The sequence below is a fragment of the Piliocolobus tephrosceles genome, chromosome 9 (genome assembly GCF_002776525.5).
Source record: "Piliocolobus tephrosceles isolate RC106 chromosome 9, ASM277652v3, whole genome shotgun sequence".
NCBI classification, from domain to species: Eukaryota; Metazoa; Chordata; class Mammalia; order Primates; family Cercopithecidae; genus Piliocolobus; species Piliocolobus tephrosceles.
In genome coordinates this window covers 55,149,069-55,165,296 of record NC_045442.1, presented here as the reverse complement: position 1 = coordinate 55,165,296, position 16,228 = coordinate 55,149,069, and the positions used below count along the sequence as shown (strand labels likewise).

Genomic DNA, 16,228 nt, shown 5'->3' with positions numbered 1-16,228 from the left:
CTACTCGGGAGGCTGAGGCAGGAGAGTCACTTGAAACTGGAAGGCAGAGGTTGCAGTGAGCTGAGATTGCATCACTGCATTTCAGAAAGAGTGAAACTCCATCTCAATAATAATAATAATGATAATAACGAAATATTTTAAAGTTTAAAAAGGAGGTATAAGTTTTATAGTAAAAATAGGATTTAAATAATTAATAAAGGATAAAAAGATTCACATACAGAAATATAACAGAAATGGAAAATAAATCCAAGAAAGAGGCACATTCTACAAGGGAAAACTTATATTATGCATCTACTAAAGAAAGGCAGAGAAGGAAAACCAAAAAGTAGAAGGATTTATGTTTGCTCCAATGAGTGACATAGTTGTTGTTATTATTGAGGCCCAGGATGAAATATAAAAGTAATCAGGAAAGTATACTCACATAAGTTAGAGGAAAAAGCAAGATTGGGCCTAAATGAGGAAGAAATATCAGTGGAGATAAAACCAAGTAATTTGAATGCTGTCTAAATAGTGTTCTATAGAGAGTGAATTTCTGACCCGGGCCTACCTAGGCAACAAAGTAAGTTGCCAGTGTTAACCTTACAACACATCAGTGATTCTACCACTGGAGGGAGTCTGGTCACATATCCTTTGATGTAACTTTCACTCTAGTAACTTTCTGGTCTTCCCTGGGAATGAATTAGAACCCTATCAAGAATATGAATTGGTTTAACACAATCTGGTGGGTTTCAAATTTTTTATTTCTTTTAGTTTTTATTTTTATTTTGTTTCATACTCACTAATATCTCTATAGTCATATTTGGGTCAAAGAAATTAATCTACACGCTACATGTCCTAGTATATATCTATCCTTGGAAAAAGTTAATAAAGAAAAACATTGTAAATTAAGAACAGAGAAGGGCTCTAAGGAAAATACCTAAACAAAGCAACCATCAAAGTTACAAGGCACATGAAAAATAGCGAACGGCAGATTTGAACTAGAAACTAAAAACAATTTTTAGGGCTAAGGTGATAAAGATATTATTGATAGGATGCTAAAGAGAAGTAAAAGATAAGAGTACTATAACTGTGATTTCAAAATGTACTAGTCTTTAAAATTCAGAATTTACAGATTCTAGTAATTACTCATGAAGTTGAAGTGATTTCCTAACTAAATAACATGTAACTGAAATTAAGAAAAACAACAAGGACCTAGACACTGGCAAAAAAAGAAATTTTAAAAAGCAGTGGTTCAATTCAAGAAATTATGTAGACAATATTCCATTCACAATAATAATTATTACTCTCTATTTTGTGTTAATATCAAGACTGGTAAATTCTATGAAAGTAATACTTTATTTACTTATTTAAACAATCTTACAGAATTGGTATTACTATACCCACTTTACATAAGAAAGCTTGAGGCTAAAACAAGTTAAGTAATTTAAGGTTACACGGCATTCAAGAGCCAATATTCTAACAAGGGTGGTCTGATCTAAAATGGTATTATCACTATGCTATACTGCATGTCACTGAGACTGAGTAATGACCACCTTACATTCTTGTAATAAAGACTATTAAAGGTAACAGTTACGGGTACTCCTCTTAGATGTCTGCTTCAGAAAATGTCATTAAGGATTATCTAATATCACTGTGCTACTAAGCATTTGTTACTTTTATTTCCAAAGTTAAAATTTGTTTAATTCACATGCCAATAACATAAATGAGGTCTTAACTGACTCACAATTTAAATAAATTTGATAAACTCAACATTCAAAGAAATTTATCTTTTTAAATATGTAAAAGAGATAAAATCTTTTTTTCCTCCATTTTTCCACATAAGTATTGTTAGAGACTAAGACAAGGAAATCTGTCAGCTTCTGTGTAATTTCTTTCCAATGTGTTTCCTTGTTGACTACATCATAAACCCTGTGGTTTATATCATATCTGGGTGGTCATAAAGTCCCTACTCATAGAAATAATATTTGTTACAGCTACAAGCCTTGAGGGTAGATTTAAATGTTTTAAAACAAATTAATTATGTATTTTCTTCCTTACTATAACAAAGCTGGAGGGAGCTTAGATACATGTAAGGCAATATGTAGATAAATCTTTCCTGTTTAACAAGGAAGAAAAAGCATATACATATATATATATAATATACATTATATGTGTGTGTATATATATGATTAAAAGATGAAAAGCGCAAGTAATATAAAATTCTGTGTGTGGGGTGGGAGCTGTTTTGTCTTGTCACAGGTCAGTGAAGGTCTGAAGTACCTATCAAACTGTAAATGGGCTCCCATATTATTAATGTTTCCAAACAAGAAATTTTCTCTTTCATTTTATTTGAAAAGTCATAATAAAAGTACATCATGTATGCAATTTGAGTATACTTCAGCACAGCAGAGATAGAGAAACAAAAATACTCTTCTACTTGCAATAGGAATAGAAACCTCTAGATTTACAGTATATTTTCAGAGTAACACTCGGGCAAGGACCAGGTGCTGGCAAACAAAGTACACATGCCTAGGAAAGACTATCCATGAGGTAGTGTGTGTGTGTGTATCTGTGTGTGTGTTTGTGTGTGTGTGTGTAACTGTCTCATTTAATTGAAAAGCCAATTATATGACCATGTGGACTCTAACCCATATTCTTCAGAAACTATTAAATATTTTTAGAAACTATGAAAAAAATTGAATTATTATTGATAATGTAATCATCAATTCATAGGAAAATAGGCAAGTAACAGACAAAAACAACAACAAAAAACCCCAATGAAACATGAGAGAGATACACAGTTATGTTCACCAGCAGGCATAATTCTTGGTTGATACAGTATGAAAATATTATAAAATTAAAAACATCTCTGATTGGAGAAGGTAAAAGAAAATTTACATTTAACAATCATCCTATGCTTTCCCCTATTTTATTCCACTTCCAGGGAATTAATGTTTCTCTCATTTTTTTCATCACCAAATTAACAGTAGATTAAAATAAAGTGAGAAAAGAGCAAACAAAACAAATGTATTCTATCATAAATTATGAAATATGGCTCTTGTTAGGTACTTAAACACATAAATAGCTCTTCTATCCCATATTCTGCCACATCCTTTTCTATGTTATATATTTATAGAAGTAAAACAATGAGACTTGAGAGGAAAGAAAGTGAAAGGAGGGAAGCAAAGGGAGTAGAAAGCATCAGCTGAAAATTTCTCAATGAAATATGATGCTAAATAATGTCTGACAAATTTAATGCAACATTTCATACGTTGTTCTATTAAAAACAAACAACATTATTCCCCCTAAATTATTCCTATGAAGCCAAGTTAGTATTTTTGGAACTGACATGTAAGATAGGATAACAAAATAAGTTAAGCATTTAACAACATCTCTAAACAAAGTATTTCCAAATTTTATACATCTTCTAGTAGAAGAGTTAGCTCTTTGTATTTGTTGGTACATGCTATTTTATAAAATAAAACCCTAGTTAATTAGTCTATGTTAAATTACTTGGAAGTCTGCAAATAGTAATTTTCATAGATGTTGCTTAGTGCCAGCACCCTCCCCCAAATTAAATGTTACATAATTTGTTTATTTTGCGGGATTCCTAATTTGAAAAGAAACAACTAAAAAATAATATCAGAATAAAATAGCTACTCCTCTAGGGGATCACAGTAAACACAGCATTAATTTTTGCACTCTGTTAACTCTGTGAACTTCATAAAAAAGTTTAAATTTTCCCTAATATCTTTGAAACACGTGGTAAATGCAGTTTTAAGTATTGAAATTACCGGGTTCTGAAAAGCAACAATGAATGCCTAGTTCAAATGAGTACAAGAATGAGCTTTGGCTATATCATTGCAATAAATAAAAATGAAGTCTACTTTTATTATTCTTGTGTTTCTCTCAAACCAATCTAAGAAAATAAAAATATTTACAACTTGCAATGGTTACATTACAAAAAGTCATTTCATAAAAGTATAAACTAAAATCCAAATTACTTCCTATGTGTTATTAAAAATAATCTTTATAGTCTATAATCATGTAAGCTTACATATGGAATACCAAAATGATAAATTTTTTTAAATACCATAAATACGTGCACTTACCACCATGGTGACCAAAACGGTCTAAGAATAAAGGAAATACAAGCTGCCTTTGCAAGTGTATTTATTTATTCACATCCTACACCTGTTTCAGAAATTAAAGTGGTTTTGGTTTCAAAAAGTTTGAATTCTGGTTTCAAAATTATTAAATATAAACTTATATTAATAAATATAAAATTTATTAATAAACAAATTCGGTGCTCAGTGCTCGCTTGATATAAACGTGCTGAATAACAATGCCCAACCAAGTGATTACCATTTAAATGACTTTGGAAACAAGACCTCTGCTCCCTATTTGGATTACGCTGATAAATTTTATGACCTTACTGTGAGCGTATTAGCATTTGTACATAACTTTGGTTAAAGAAATGCTTTACAATCATTACCTTCATATACAGTTAAACATTAATTTCATTTATAGTCGAAAGTATTCTGGGCCCTCTTGACAACATGTGCACTGTGTTTCCTTTGTCAGATGTAGAATTTTACAATTATTCGGCCAATCAATTACTAATCAGACGATTTCTTTACAAATGAAGTTTTGTTCCACATTACTGAAATAGCAGACTCTAACTAGTCCAACTAACCGAGAAGCACTGTAACTAACCCCACTGCACACAGCACTAGCTTATGTCTTCAACGCTCAGACCTGTATTCAATCAATTTCCTTCTACAGGAGCCTGTCAACTTCAACAACAGAATAAACGATATAATATCAACACGCAATGGTACCAACTCGCCACATAGTCTGAATCACAGCACATATATTAGGCCAATATTTTCGACAGTCTGACTCAGAGCCCAGGAACCACGAAGATTGTGTCTGTCCTTGGTGCTGAAATGCACCGTTTTTCTGCGCCCTCACTGAAAAACTGTCATCCTAATCCCAATCCAAGAGGCTAAAAAGACTTGTTAATGTGGGGAGTCTGACGATGGGAGGTTTAAAAAAGAAAATGATAAGTTTCTGGAAGAGAATGCTAACTAGTGTGTGTGTGCTGGGGGAAGGGGGTTGCTAGAAACATCCCGAGGGCATTTCCCCTTCAGTGCCCGGCGACCCAGGAAATTCGGACTGCGGCAAAGATCGGAAACGCCTCGTCGGGGCAGGAGCCGCGAGCGGCAACGTCGCCCTCGTCCGGACCAGGCGGGAGAAGGCGGCGAAGGGCGCCACGGTTGTGGACAGCGACTTTCGGTGCTAAGGCGCGAGCCCCGGGGTCCTTTTGTTTCTGGGGTGAGGGGAGGGCGGTGGGCGGAGGGTAGCCCACATCTGCATTTATTTGCACAGAGGGGACAACAAAAGACCCTGCCGCCCTGGAGAGCGGCGTCGGCGGAGCCACAGTGGCCCCGGCGCCTCGGCGCGGACTCGGTCCCTTTGCTCGCGGTCCCGGCCGCTCTTACCGTCCCGGTCGCACAGCTGAATGGCCTCCAGGCTGAGGTTTTTGATCACCTCCTCACAGGGGCTGGTGGGACTGTTGAGGGCATGATCCAGGCGCGGAACCTCCATTTTTCCAACTCCCTTCTGAAGCCCGCCTGCTTCGTATCCAGGCTCTCTCTGCCGGCCGGGTGGGCAAGAAGGGCGGGAAAGGGAGGGGGAGTGGCAGAGGGAGGGAAGGAGGTCTGGGACGTGGTGATGCGGCGCCGAGGCTGAGGCGCCGGGCTGGAGAGCCGCCGCGAAGGCGACGGCTGTGGCAGGAGATTCGGGGAGCGTGCAGCTCTGAGAGACCCAACAGGACCTGGCGCGAGGACGGGAGGCGCGCGCTCCCGGCGGGGAGGGGACGCAGCGCGCGGGGAACGTGAGAGAGAGGGCACGACGCGCGCACGCGCGAGGGAGAACGCGCCCACCTGCTGGCGCGCGGCGGCCCCTCCCCCGCCCTTCTGCGCGCACGCGCCCCCACCTGCCCTCGAGCCACGAGCAAGGCAACCTCGCTTGTGAGGCGTCGGGCGGCCAAGCGCGCGGGAACGGTGGGCGCTATACGCCGCCCAGCTGCCTCTCCCTCTCTCCTAGTTATAGCCATTTGGCGTCTTCGGTCTGCTCTTGGTGCGTGGCGAAGCCCGAGTTGGCCCTGAGGCATCTGCACGGGGAGGCGAGGGCGAGCATATTGGTTGTTTATCAAGAATTGGAAAAATAAGGGCCCAGACTCTTCGGACTCTCTGTACGGTATTGGGGTGTGGGAGCCACCTCCTACCCTGAAGGTCCCAGGATACTCGCTGGCCGCACTCTGCGGGCTCGGCCGGACATCCCTCGAAAACAGCTGCGTCTGTGTGAGAAATGAGCGGATTACCTGAGGCGTGGGGGCTTTAGAGACAGCATTTTGCCAGTCCCCGACCCTGAGGCGGGGCAAACGTGGGAACTTCTTATTTCCAGAAAGGTGAGGCAATGAGGAGATGCGGCAAGCCTGCTGAAAAGGCGGCGGGGCCAACAGCCACGGGACCAACAGCCACGCAGCCTGCCTTCGCCGTGTAGCTTCATTCATTCGTGCATGTAGCAAATAAGTATTCAGTGCTCACCCTATGCCATTGTTCTGGGCGTCAATGAAGGGAGGATAAACAGCACCTGCTCCCATGGATTTGGAAGGAATATTTGCTACAATAGCTAATGAAGATTGATTTGTGCTTCCTCAAGCTACCCTAAATTTGTATGCCCGTTGCTTTTAATTGCATTTAAGATTCTGCAGTGCACTTAGTGGATGTGCAAACGTTTTAAAAATAAAATAGAGGTCACAGCCTATTGACCTCTGTTCCCATTTGCTTCTTTGGAATAGTTTTTAGTTTTGTTGCTATCTCAGGATCAAAAATAGTGTCCCCTCTTTTCTTAATGTGCTTGTAAAGTAATGTAAGTTCCCTTTTATTGATTTTCCATTTCAAACATAAATGTTAACCAACAAGTAACAGTTTACACATAGATGTCTGTATGCTACTCTTTTTAGTCACATCCTTTTAGCCATAACATGATGAAGTCTAGTTAATTGAAGCTTCAATAAATGGAAGGACCAGCTTAAAGTAAAATAAACCTGTGAAAAATCTTGGCACAATTGAAATTTCATAAATACCTGTGAAAGATAATTAGGCATCTTACAGTGAAAAGTCTTCATTATGAACTTATTAATGAAGATGGATGTTTTCAAAGTTTGAAAGAATTCTTGTTTTAAGGTAGGGGTGTCCCCAAGGAGAGGGTAAATTATTACCTGTCAAAGGATATGACAAGAGAGTACTTACTGGTGAATTTTCTGTGTTCGAAAGCCTGGCTCTGTAGGACTAGAAATAGGTATTGTAAGCCCAAGAGTGGGTTCATTTTTTAGAGTAGTCTTAAATTTATAAATCTCAAAAAAGGAACTGTGTAAATTAGAGTAACAATTCACTGATTTACAAGTAGGAAATATGACATGCATTTAATAAAAACTCATGTAAATATTTATTAAGTACCTCTGTCCAGGACACTGTGCTATGTGTTGGAAATTTGGGGTTCAAATTTATAAAGAAAGATATATATTGAAAAAGTAAAAGTAGGATGGGTGTTAAGAAAGAGGAAGTATGGGAGCTTGTAGAAGCACACACAAAGTTTATAACATAGACTAGATGGTCAGGAAGATCTCCAAAATGATTATATCTTAAGGGAATGAGAAATTATTAAAAGGCTTTAAATAGAAAATTAGCATGATCAGATTTGTTGGCTAGAATATTTGTGTAATAAGAAAGGGTAATGTTTCAAGAAGTGTATTAATGTCACTTTCTGGGTATACAACCTAGTCAATCCAAAGCACCTGTCTGTTGAGGATTTGGATTCTTGTATAAAAAATACAAAAGAAATATTTACTATTTAACTTTTGATATTCAGTATAGGATTTTTTAAATCGAGTTTTTAAGCTTCAAATCAAGTCATTGTCAAGACATAAAATGTAAATTTGTTCATGGTTCAACATGTCAAGGCTAGGCCTGGTGGACCAAATGATAGGGTTTCTCCCATAGTGAAGACAAGGTATCTTAGTCCAGTATGAAGGATTTAGCCAGAGATTGATATAAGGAAGGTGGTGGCTATGAAGTAGGTAAAGTAGAAGAAAATCCTATTCTCTTTGGCTTGGAGAATTATGGGAAAGGGATAGAAGATATCAAGAAAGGCAACCAGAAACATTTTTACTGTTCCCACCCTGAAGATATAGGGTGAGGGGTTGTGACTTTAGAAATATCCAGATTGGTGTGGGAAAACTCAAGGACAGAGGAATTACTTTCCCAATTCTTAGATATCTGGGAAGATATCAGGCTGAACAGGGACCACATTCCAGTAACCTTGTACAGGGCAGAGACAGGGTAGGCATTGACTTTCCAGAGTGCTATAAGTTTCTATATACTGTTGAGACTCAGAAAACAATACCCTCCTCCTCCACACACACACACAAAAGGCCTCTGTAGTAAAAGTTTTTCCTCTCATCTTCTGACCTCCAGCCTCTGAGTCTCATTTTCCCCTGAGGCTAGCTATAAGAAACTAGAATCCCTGTTCCCCAAGGTTGGTTAAGAAACCACAACTCCTTTTCCCCAAAGCCAGCAATAAAATCTAAAAATATTACTCTAACTTTTCTTCTGCTTTTCTGTGTAAAAACCGGCCATAAAGAAATTATCTTACCTACCTTGTTTAACTGAAGGTCATAAGATCCTCGTTCCAGAGAGGGCCCTGCCACATAGCCAAAAGGAAGAAGTACATGCTCAGAGAGGTCAAGAAGAATCTAGACAGACAGGCCTTTCTGGGTTTCCCTATTCAATCTATTAGTATTTGGTCATATTCCTTTTGTCCAGTCATATTTCTTCATGACTGTTCATACCTTGTTGAACCTAAGAATTAAAATGGTCAATTTTTCCTGTGTCTTTGGGTCTTCATTCTGAAGGCTCCCCTGTGTTGGAAATGTGGTGTTCAAATTTCATGTAAAACTATAATCAGGTAATTTTGTATGCCTTTTCTCCTATTAATCTGCCTCTTGTCAGTAATTTTCAGCTAATCTTCAGAGGGCTAAGGGGGAAGTGTCCCTTGGCTCCAGTAGTACTCAGAAGGTGGTTGAGTTGAGAACTATCCAATCTTCCCTGAAGTTTTGTGTTAAAAGAGCAAGGTGACCCTTTAGCAAAAATAAAGGTTTAGCGTGGACCTTCTAAACCAGGGATGTCTAAAGTACCAAAGAGATGAGACCCATTCGTCAGAGATGGCTGCCAGACCCTGAAGCACAGACCATGAGTTTCTCTAGCTACCAACTTCAAGTGAAAGACCTGAAGCAACTAGACATATGAGTAATGTCACCTCAGAGACCAGAGGAGGCAGAAGGAATTGTTCAAACCCAATGACCTTTTGTCCCAATGCCTCAAGTAATGGTATCTAGGGCTATCTGATATTTCCATATACTATCTAAAACAGGATATAAGGGAAGGGTGGAAATCTTAAGAGACCAAGGGTCTTAACCTAATGAACCTGAACTTTAAGGAACTGCTTAAAATACCAAATGAACCCAAGTTTCTGGGTTAGAATAAAAACACATTATTTCCCCTCCCCTGTTTGTCAGTAACTGAGATTTCATGAAGATAATCAAATCAGTTTAGACAAAACGAAAATTCTACCTTTTTATATCTAAATTGCAGTGTAGTTGCAATCCCCATACACTCAACATCACTTAATCATTATCTTGAGATGTCCGCTATTGCAATCAAAATCCTACCAATCATTCAAGCCCCAACTCATATGCTACATTCTTTTGAAATGATTCCCTCTGCCAAAAACCTTTATGTTGTATTTCTGTGGGGCTTTATAGTTCTCTTATAGACATCATGTTATGATTTATAAGTTATTAATGTACATGAAGAATCAGAATCAAATTTTAGGGCCTTAAATATATCTAATTCAATACTTTATCCAGTGTCAAAGCCCTTGACAAGAAGTTATTTATTTCCTAATAAATATTAAATTAAAATCCTCACGAAGTTATCCAAACTCTTTCTCATTCTGAGCCCAAACACATCTCCTATAAGAGCACTATAAAGGCCTTAATTTTCCCATTTGTTCATGATACAGAATAATAGTCCTTCCTATTACACATATATATTCAAATACCTGCCTAAATACAGTTTTTGCCAACGTTTGTGATATTTCATTGTTTTGAGTCCCTCTCCTGTCACTCTACACGCTCTCTTCTAGATAGCTCCAATTTTTCTGAGTCCATAGGTAAACACACCAGGTGTGGAAATATAATAAGAATATAAAAGAAAACACAATAGAGTAACACCATCTTTGTTGTGTGTGCTAGACATTTTGTAATGCAGCCCAGGAGCACATTAGTTTTTTTGACAGTAATATCACTCTGCTCACATATCCTGAGCTTGCAAACACATAAAAATCCTATACTTCTTCAGTGAACATTTCTTATTTCTCCTGTGATATTGTAAATTTTAAGCACATATTACAGTATTTGCAAACAGAAGATACTTAGGACAATTTGCTGAATTATTTTAGTGAACTCTGATACTTCGAATGTATTTAGTTATACTGCTCCAGCTAGCCTAGGATTTTATCAAAGTAGGCTACACAGTCCTTTTGGTAGGCTAGTCCATAGGTCTATCTTATTCATAATAAAATGACGCACAACCCCAGGCACAACCAAGGATTTTATGACTATGCAGAGGGTGCCAAGAACCAAAACCAGATAGAAACAAACTCCACAAAATGCATAATAAATGAGTGCTTCTTATTTCCTCTCATAACACTATGGAAATTTTCCTAAGCCCTATTGTAAATGGAAGGGCAAAGGAAAACTTATAATCCACAGAAACACAGTTGAAAGCAATCCAAATATTCTAAATTATTTGTCCTGACTCAAGAAGTGTTGGGACTTGTGAAGATCAAGTGACATTATGCATATAAAAGTATTATCATGAACTGTAAAGCACCCCCAAAAGCTAGGATATTGTTACTGTAAAACACTAAAACGACATTAAGAAAGCATATTTGCTTAATTTTACAGTACAAATTTATGGAAATAGTTTTATAACTTAAAACTGAGATCTTTCATATTTAGAGTATCTTTATGGTTTAGTTGTTGAGGATTTTAAAACACAAGGATGGTTTAACATACACGAAACAATAAATACGATATACCATATTAACAGACTATAGGACAAAAACCATATGATCATATCAGTAAATGCAGAAAAAGAATTCAACAATGTTTAACATGTTTTCAAGATTAAAAACTGTTAACAAATTAGGCATTGAAAGAATGCACCTCAACACAATAAAGACCATGTATGGCAAGCCCACAGCTAATATCATGCTTAATGGTGAAAAATTGAAAGCTTTTGGCCAGGCGTGGTGGTTCACGCCTGTAATCCCAGCACTTTGGCAGGCCGAGGTGGGTGGATCACAAGGCCAGGAGATCGAGACCATCCTGGGTAACACAGTGAAACCCCATTTCTACTAAAAATACAAAAAATTAGCCAGGCATGGTGGTGGATGCCTGTAGTCCCAGCTACTCAGGAGGCTGAGGCAGGAGAATGACTCCTGAATCTGGAAGGCGGAGCTTGCAGTGAGCGGAGATCACTCCACTCCACTCCAGATGGAGTGACAGAGCAAGACTCCGTCTCAAAAAAAAAAAAAAAGAGTAGATAGATAGATAGATAGATAGCTTTTCCTCTAAGATCAAGAATAAAATAAGAATGCCCATTCTCACCACTTCTATTCAACATATTACTGGAAATCCTCACCAGAACAATTAGGCAAGAAAATGAAAAAAGGCATGCAAATAGGAAAGGAAGAAAAATTATCTCTGTTTACAGATAACGTGATCTTATATATAGGAAATCATAAAGACTCCACCATAAAAACTCTTAGAACAAGTTGAGCAAAGTTGCAGGATACAAAGTTAGCATACAAAAATCAGTTGTGTTTTTATACAACAGCAACAAAACAAAAAACTATTTGAAAATTAAGAAAACATTTCTATTTACAATAGCATCAAAAAGAATAAAATACCTAAAATAAATTAAACCAATGATATGAAAGATCTGTACAGTGAAAACTGTAAAAAACTGATGAAACAAATTGTAGAATACACAAGTAAATGGAAAGATATCCCACCTTGATAGATTGGAAAGATTAATAGTGTTAAAACATCCACACTGTCCAAAGCAATCTACAGACTCAATGCAATCCCTTTCAAAATTCCAAAGGCATTTCACAGAAATAGAAAAAACAATCCTAAAATTTACATGAAACGACACACACACACACACACACACAAACTGAAGAGCTAAAGTAATGTTGAGCAACAACGAAGCCAGAGGCATCACAGTTCCTGATTTCAAGCTATATTGCAAAGTTAGAGTAATTAAAGCAGCATGTTACTGGCATTAAATGGACACACAGACCATTGGAACAGAATAGAGAACTGCAAAATAAATCCATGTATTTGGTCAACTGATTTTTGACAAAGGTGCCAAGAACACACAAAGAGGAAAGGACAGTCTCTTCAATAAATGGTTTTGGGGTAACTGGATATTCACATGTAGAAAAGTGAAATTAGACCTTTATTTCACACCATATGAAAATCAGTCAAAAATGGATTAAATACTTAAATACCTGAAACTATAAAACTAATAGGAGGAAACAGGGGAAAAGCTTCATGACATTGGTAATTTGGAGGGGGACATAAACCCAAAGACACAAACAGCAAAAGCAAAAATATACAAATGGAATTACATCAAACTAAAAGGCCTCTGCAGAGCCAAGAAAACAATCAACAGAATGAAGGGACAACCTATGGAATGGGGAAAAATTGTTTGCAGACCATACATTCTATAAGGGGCTAATATCCAAAATATATAACAAACACAACTCAGTTGGAAACAGTCCCGATTTAGGAAAACAGCCTGATTTAAATAGACATTTGTCAAAAGAAGACGTACCAATGTTCAGCAGGTGTATGAAAAATGCTCAAAATCACTAAATGTCAGAAAAATCTTAATTAAAACCATAATATATTACCTTACCCCTGTTAAAAGAGCTATTAATTGTCAAGACAAAAGATAACAAGTGCTGGAGAGGATGTGGAGCAAAGAAAACCCTTGCACATTGTTGGTGAGAATGTGAATTAGTACAGCCATTGTAGAAAACAGTGTGAGGATTCCTCCAAAAATTAAAAATACAACCTATGATCCAGCAATCCCTCTGTTGAGTATATACCTAAATATATGTCATTTTTATCAGTCATAAAATATTTTTTAAAATTTAAAATGATCCCACCCTCTCTTTCCTGGAGGGAAAAAACGAAGGCAGCATGAAGGTTCTCATTTGCTCTTATCTTTAGCTCAGTAGGTTCTGGTAACTTGCTACTTCTCCTTCCCTCATCTGTGCTCTTCATTCAGTGCCTGTGAACTGCAGGATAGACATAGCTTCCTATTTTTCTCCCCTCTAGCTTCTTCAGTCTTTCTCTTTCTCCAGACTCTCTTTTCTTTCTCTTTTTACGTTGCCAAATCTCCTTGATTTTAAAAACGTACTTGAACTAGTTATTGTCCAATTTCTTAATATTCTAATGTATGGAAGGGGCCCATTATAAAATGTGAAGCGCTATAAACATGTTATTCGTTGCTTCCATTTACTTTTTATCCTCATACAACTTATCATCAATCTTCAGCACACTGATTACTCTTCAAATGTCATTTGGATTTGGTAAGATTTTCATAATTTTCATATCACCAAATGTAAAGGCCTTTTATCATCTGCATCCTCTTTGATATTTCAGCAGTTTATTTCTGCTGAACTTCTATAGTGCTAAACTCTACTGGATCTCTTCTGATATGTGTGCTTACTGTTTACCAACTCTAGCTTCTATGCTACCCCCTTGAGTGTAGGTGTATTTTAAAGTTCAACCTTTGACATTATGTTCTTTTCTGTTTAAAACTACTTCCTCTGAGAATTCTGGAATTCTCATGAATTTTAATCTCCTCTTAATGTTTAAATTCTCACCTTTATTGTCAGATTCCTATCTCAACTCCCTATCTCTAAACAAAAGCCATTGCCCTATTTCTGTCTAATGAAAAATTTTATTTGCATTCCCATAATCATTTCTAATTAATCAATTACTTCCCCAAACTAATTTCTTTTTCTAATTTCACTCATTATAGCTACTGGGAGAAGTATCTTCTTAGTTTATATTACCCAACTTTCTGATTTTCTCTTTAAATCAAACTATCATCAAAATGATTACATTTTTTCAATGTGTCTTGGATATGCACCTTTTTCTGAATTATTAGTAACACTACTGCCATATTCTCATCATTTTAACATTGTTGAAATTACCATGTATATAGTCTTCCTACCTCTCTTTATGCTGCTCCTAAGACCAACCCACTAAAACACTTTGTTAATCAGAACTTGCTCAATAAGTTACAACGGCTATTTGTGTCCTATAGTTAATAGTGAGCTACTGAAACTTTAAAGGCAGGTATGCAACAATTACAAAGCAGTTATATGAAGATTAATCTGCCTATGTCTCATAGAGTGAGTAGAATTGAAAAAAGACTGGAATTTAGGAGAGATTATTATCATTCCAGCAAGAAACTATCAGATTATAAGGATAGTATAATTGGGTATGGAAAGAAAACAATGGACTTGAGAGAATGATGTCCTACTGTGTTTCCAAGATTATTTAAAAAAATCACAAACATTAGAGGTCCTTTCATTTTTTGATATTTTAAAAGATTAAATTGTCATAATACTAACATTTATATACTATAAATATTAATAGCATAGTACAGTATCATATGGCACATGAAGTAAAATATATTGTGTAGATTTTCCCAGTGTTTAAAACACAATTGTTAGTTTCCAGTTTTACACAGGTTATCCTTAAGAAAGAAAGCAACAACTTTAGATGTCGCTGTTTTGTGTTTGTGAGTAAACAAAGCTAAATTAAAAATGGCTCTCAGAGTTACCTGTCTTGGAATATCTTCTGCTGACAGTAGTCACAATTTGAAAGGAGTTAATGTCGAGGGGGCTGGGGGTAAGAAATCTTGGGAAGGATGGAGAAGAAAGAACCTCTCTACAGACAACCACTCTGGGAGTTTTTCTCTTCTTCTCCTCTCTGATCCTGCCCCTCCTATTCACTAGCTATTAGAGTGTAGCATTCTCAAACTGTGTTCAAGTACACAACCCTCCCTGACTACCTTGTCAGGTAATCTTGGAAATAAACTGTATACAGTGAGCAGAGTTATAAGGATATAGACACACTTAGTTTGCCCCATGTTCCAGGTTGTTCTTGCCTTCACAGATACGTCTTTCTAGTTTTGAGTTTTTTACCAGGCTAAAATTAATCCTCTTAGCTCTCTACATTACTTACAAACAGGACCTCTAGTCTATTCCTCTGGCATGCAGTTCGAAACCGCTCTTTTGAAACCCTAATTTAGTTAGTATCTCCTTAAATATAACCACAGAAATTTCCTGATGGGTTTTTCTCAAGGATTTTTATCTCAGCAGAATTAAAGCTGTGACTTTTATAATGATGAACACATTTTAGTTTCCCAGAGTTCTTTCTAAGCTAAAACAAATGTCTGTAGAATTTTGAAAAGCCTTTTTATTTTTCTGAACATTCCCCAACCCACTCTTAATTTGTACTGTAACAGTGGTGATGTTATATAGCTCACATCTGCCATACACTCATTAGTTTGATAAGAAAGGCTAATTTAACAGCCACATCTTGCCTGGAGACTTTCTCTGTATTATTTGTGTATACAAAACTACCACACTGCATTCAATTGGAGTTTAACTTTCCAAATTCCATCCGAAGTAGGCCTGCTCCAAGATTCATGATGAGAGAAACTTCAGAGTAAGTAGAAGCTTATTAAAGAGATTAGTCAGCCAATAACATGTACTGAATGATGATTCAATACAATGTATGCATGGACGTATATGTGTATGTATGTATGAAGTTGATGTACCTTATTGAGTAGCCATTAGGTTTCTTGTTATGATACAAATGAGAAACACTGTCCTTGCCATCATCTTACTCTTCTCCAAATGACTGCTGTTTTCTTAGACTGCATATAAATGGAGTTGTTTCTGGTTAACTATTCTTAGCAAGGGTGACAGCATCATAAACATTAGTTCACTAGCTATTCTT

The 16,228-nt window shown here is 37.0% G+C and overlaps 1 protein-coding gene across 2 annotated transcripts in view; it reads right to left on the bottom strand.

Annotated features, from left to right (window-relative positions):
* Positions 1–5,911, bottom strand: part of PHYHIPL (phytanoyl-CoA 2-hydroxylase interacting protein like) — a 70,061-nt gene extending 64,150 nt beyond the window's left edge. Inside the window, exon 1 of one of the 2 annotated variants that reach the window (XM_023185600.1) lies at positions 5,484–5,911. In XM_023185600.1, the coding sequence (XP_023041368.1) occupies positions 5,484–5,589 (106 nt within the window). In that variant the 5' untranslated portion in view covers positions 5,590–5,911. Of the gene's footprint in view, positions 1–4,824; positions 5,186–5,483 lie in introns of those variants that run through there. The other variant, XM_023185601.1, reaches the window with a different exon arrangement.
* Positions 5,912–16,228: the final 10,317 nt, after the last annotated feature.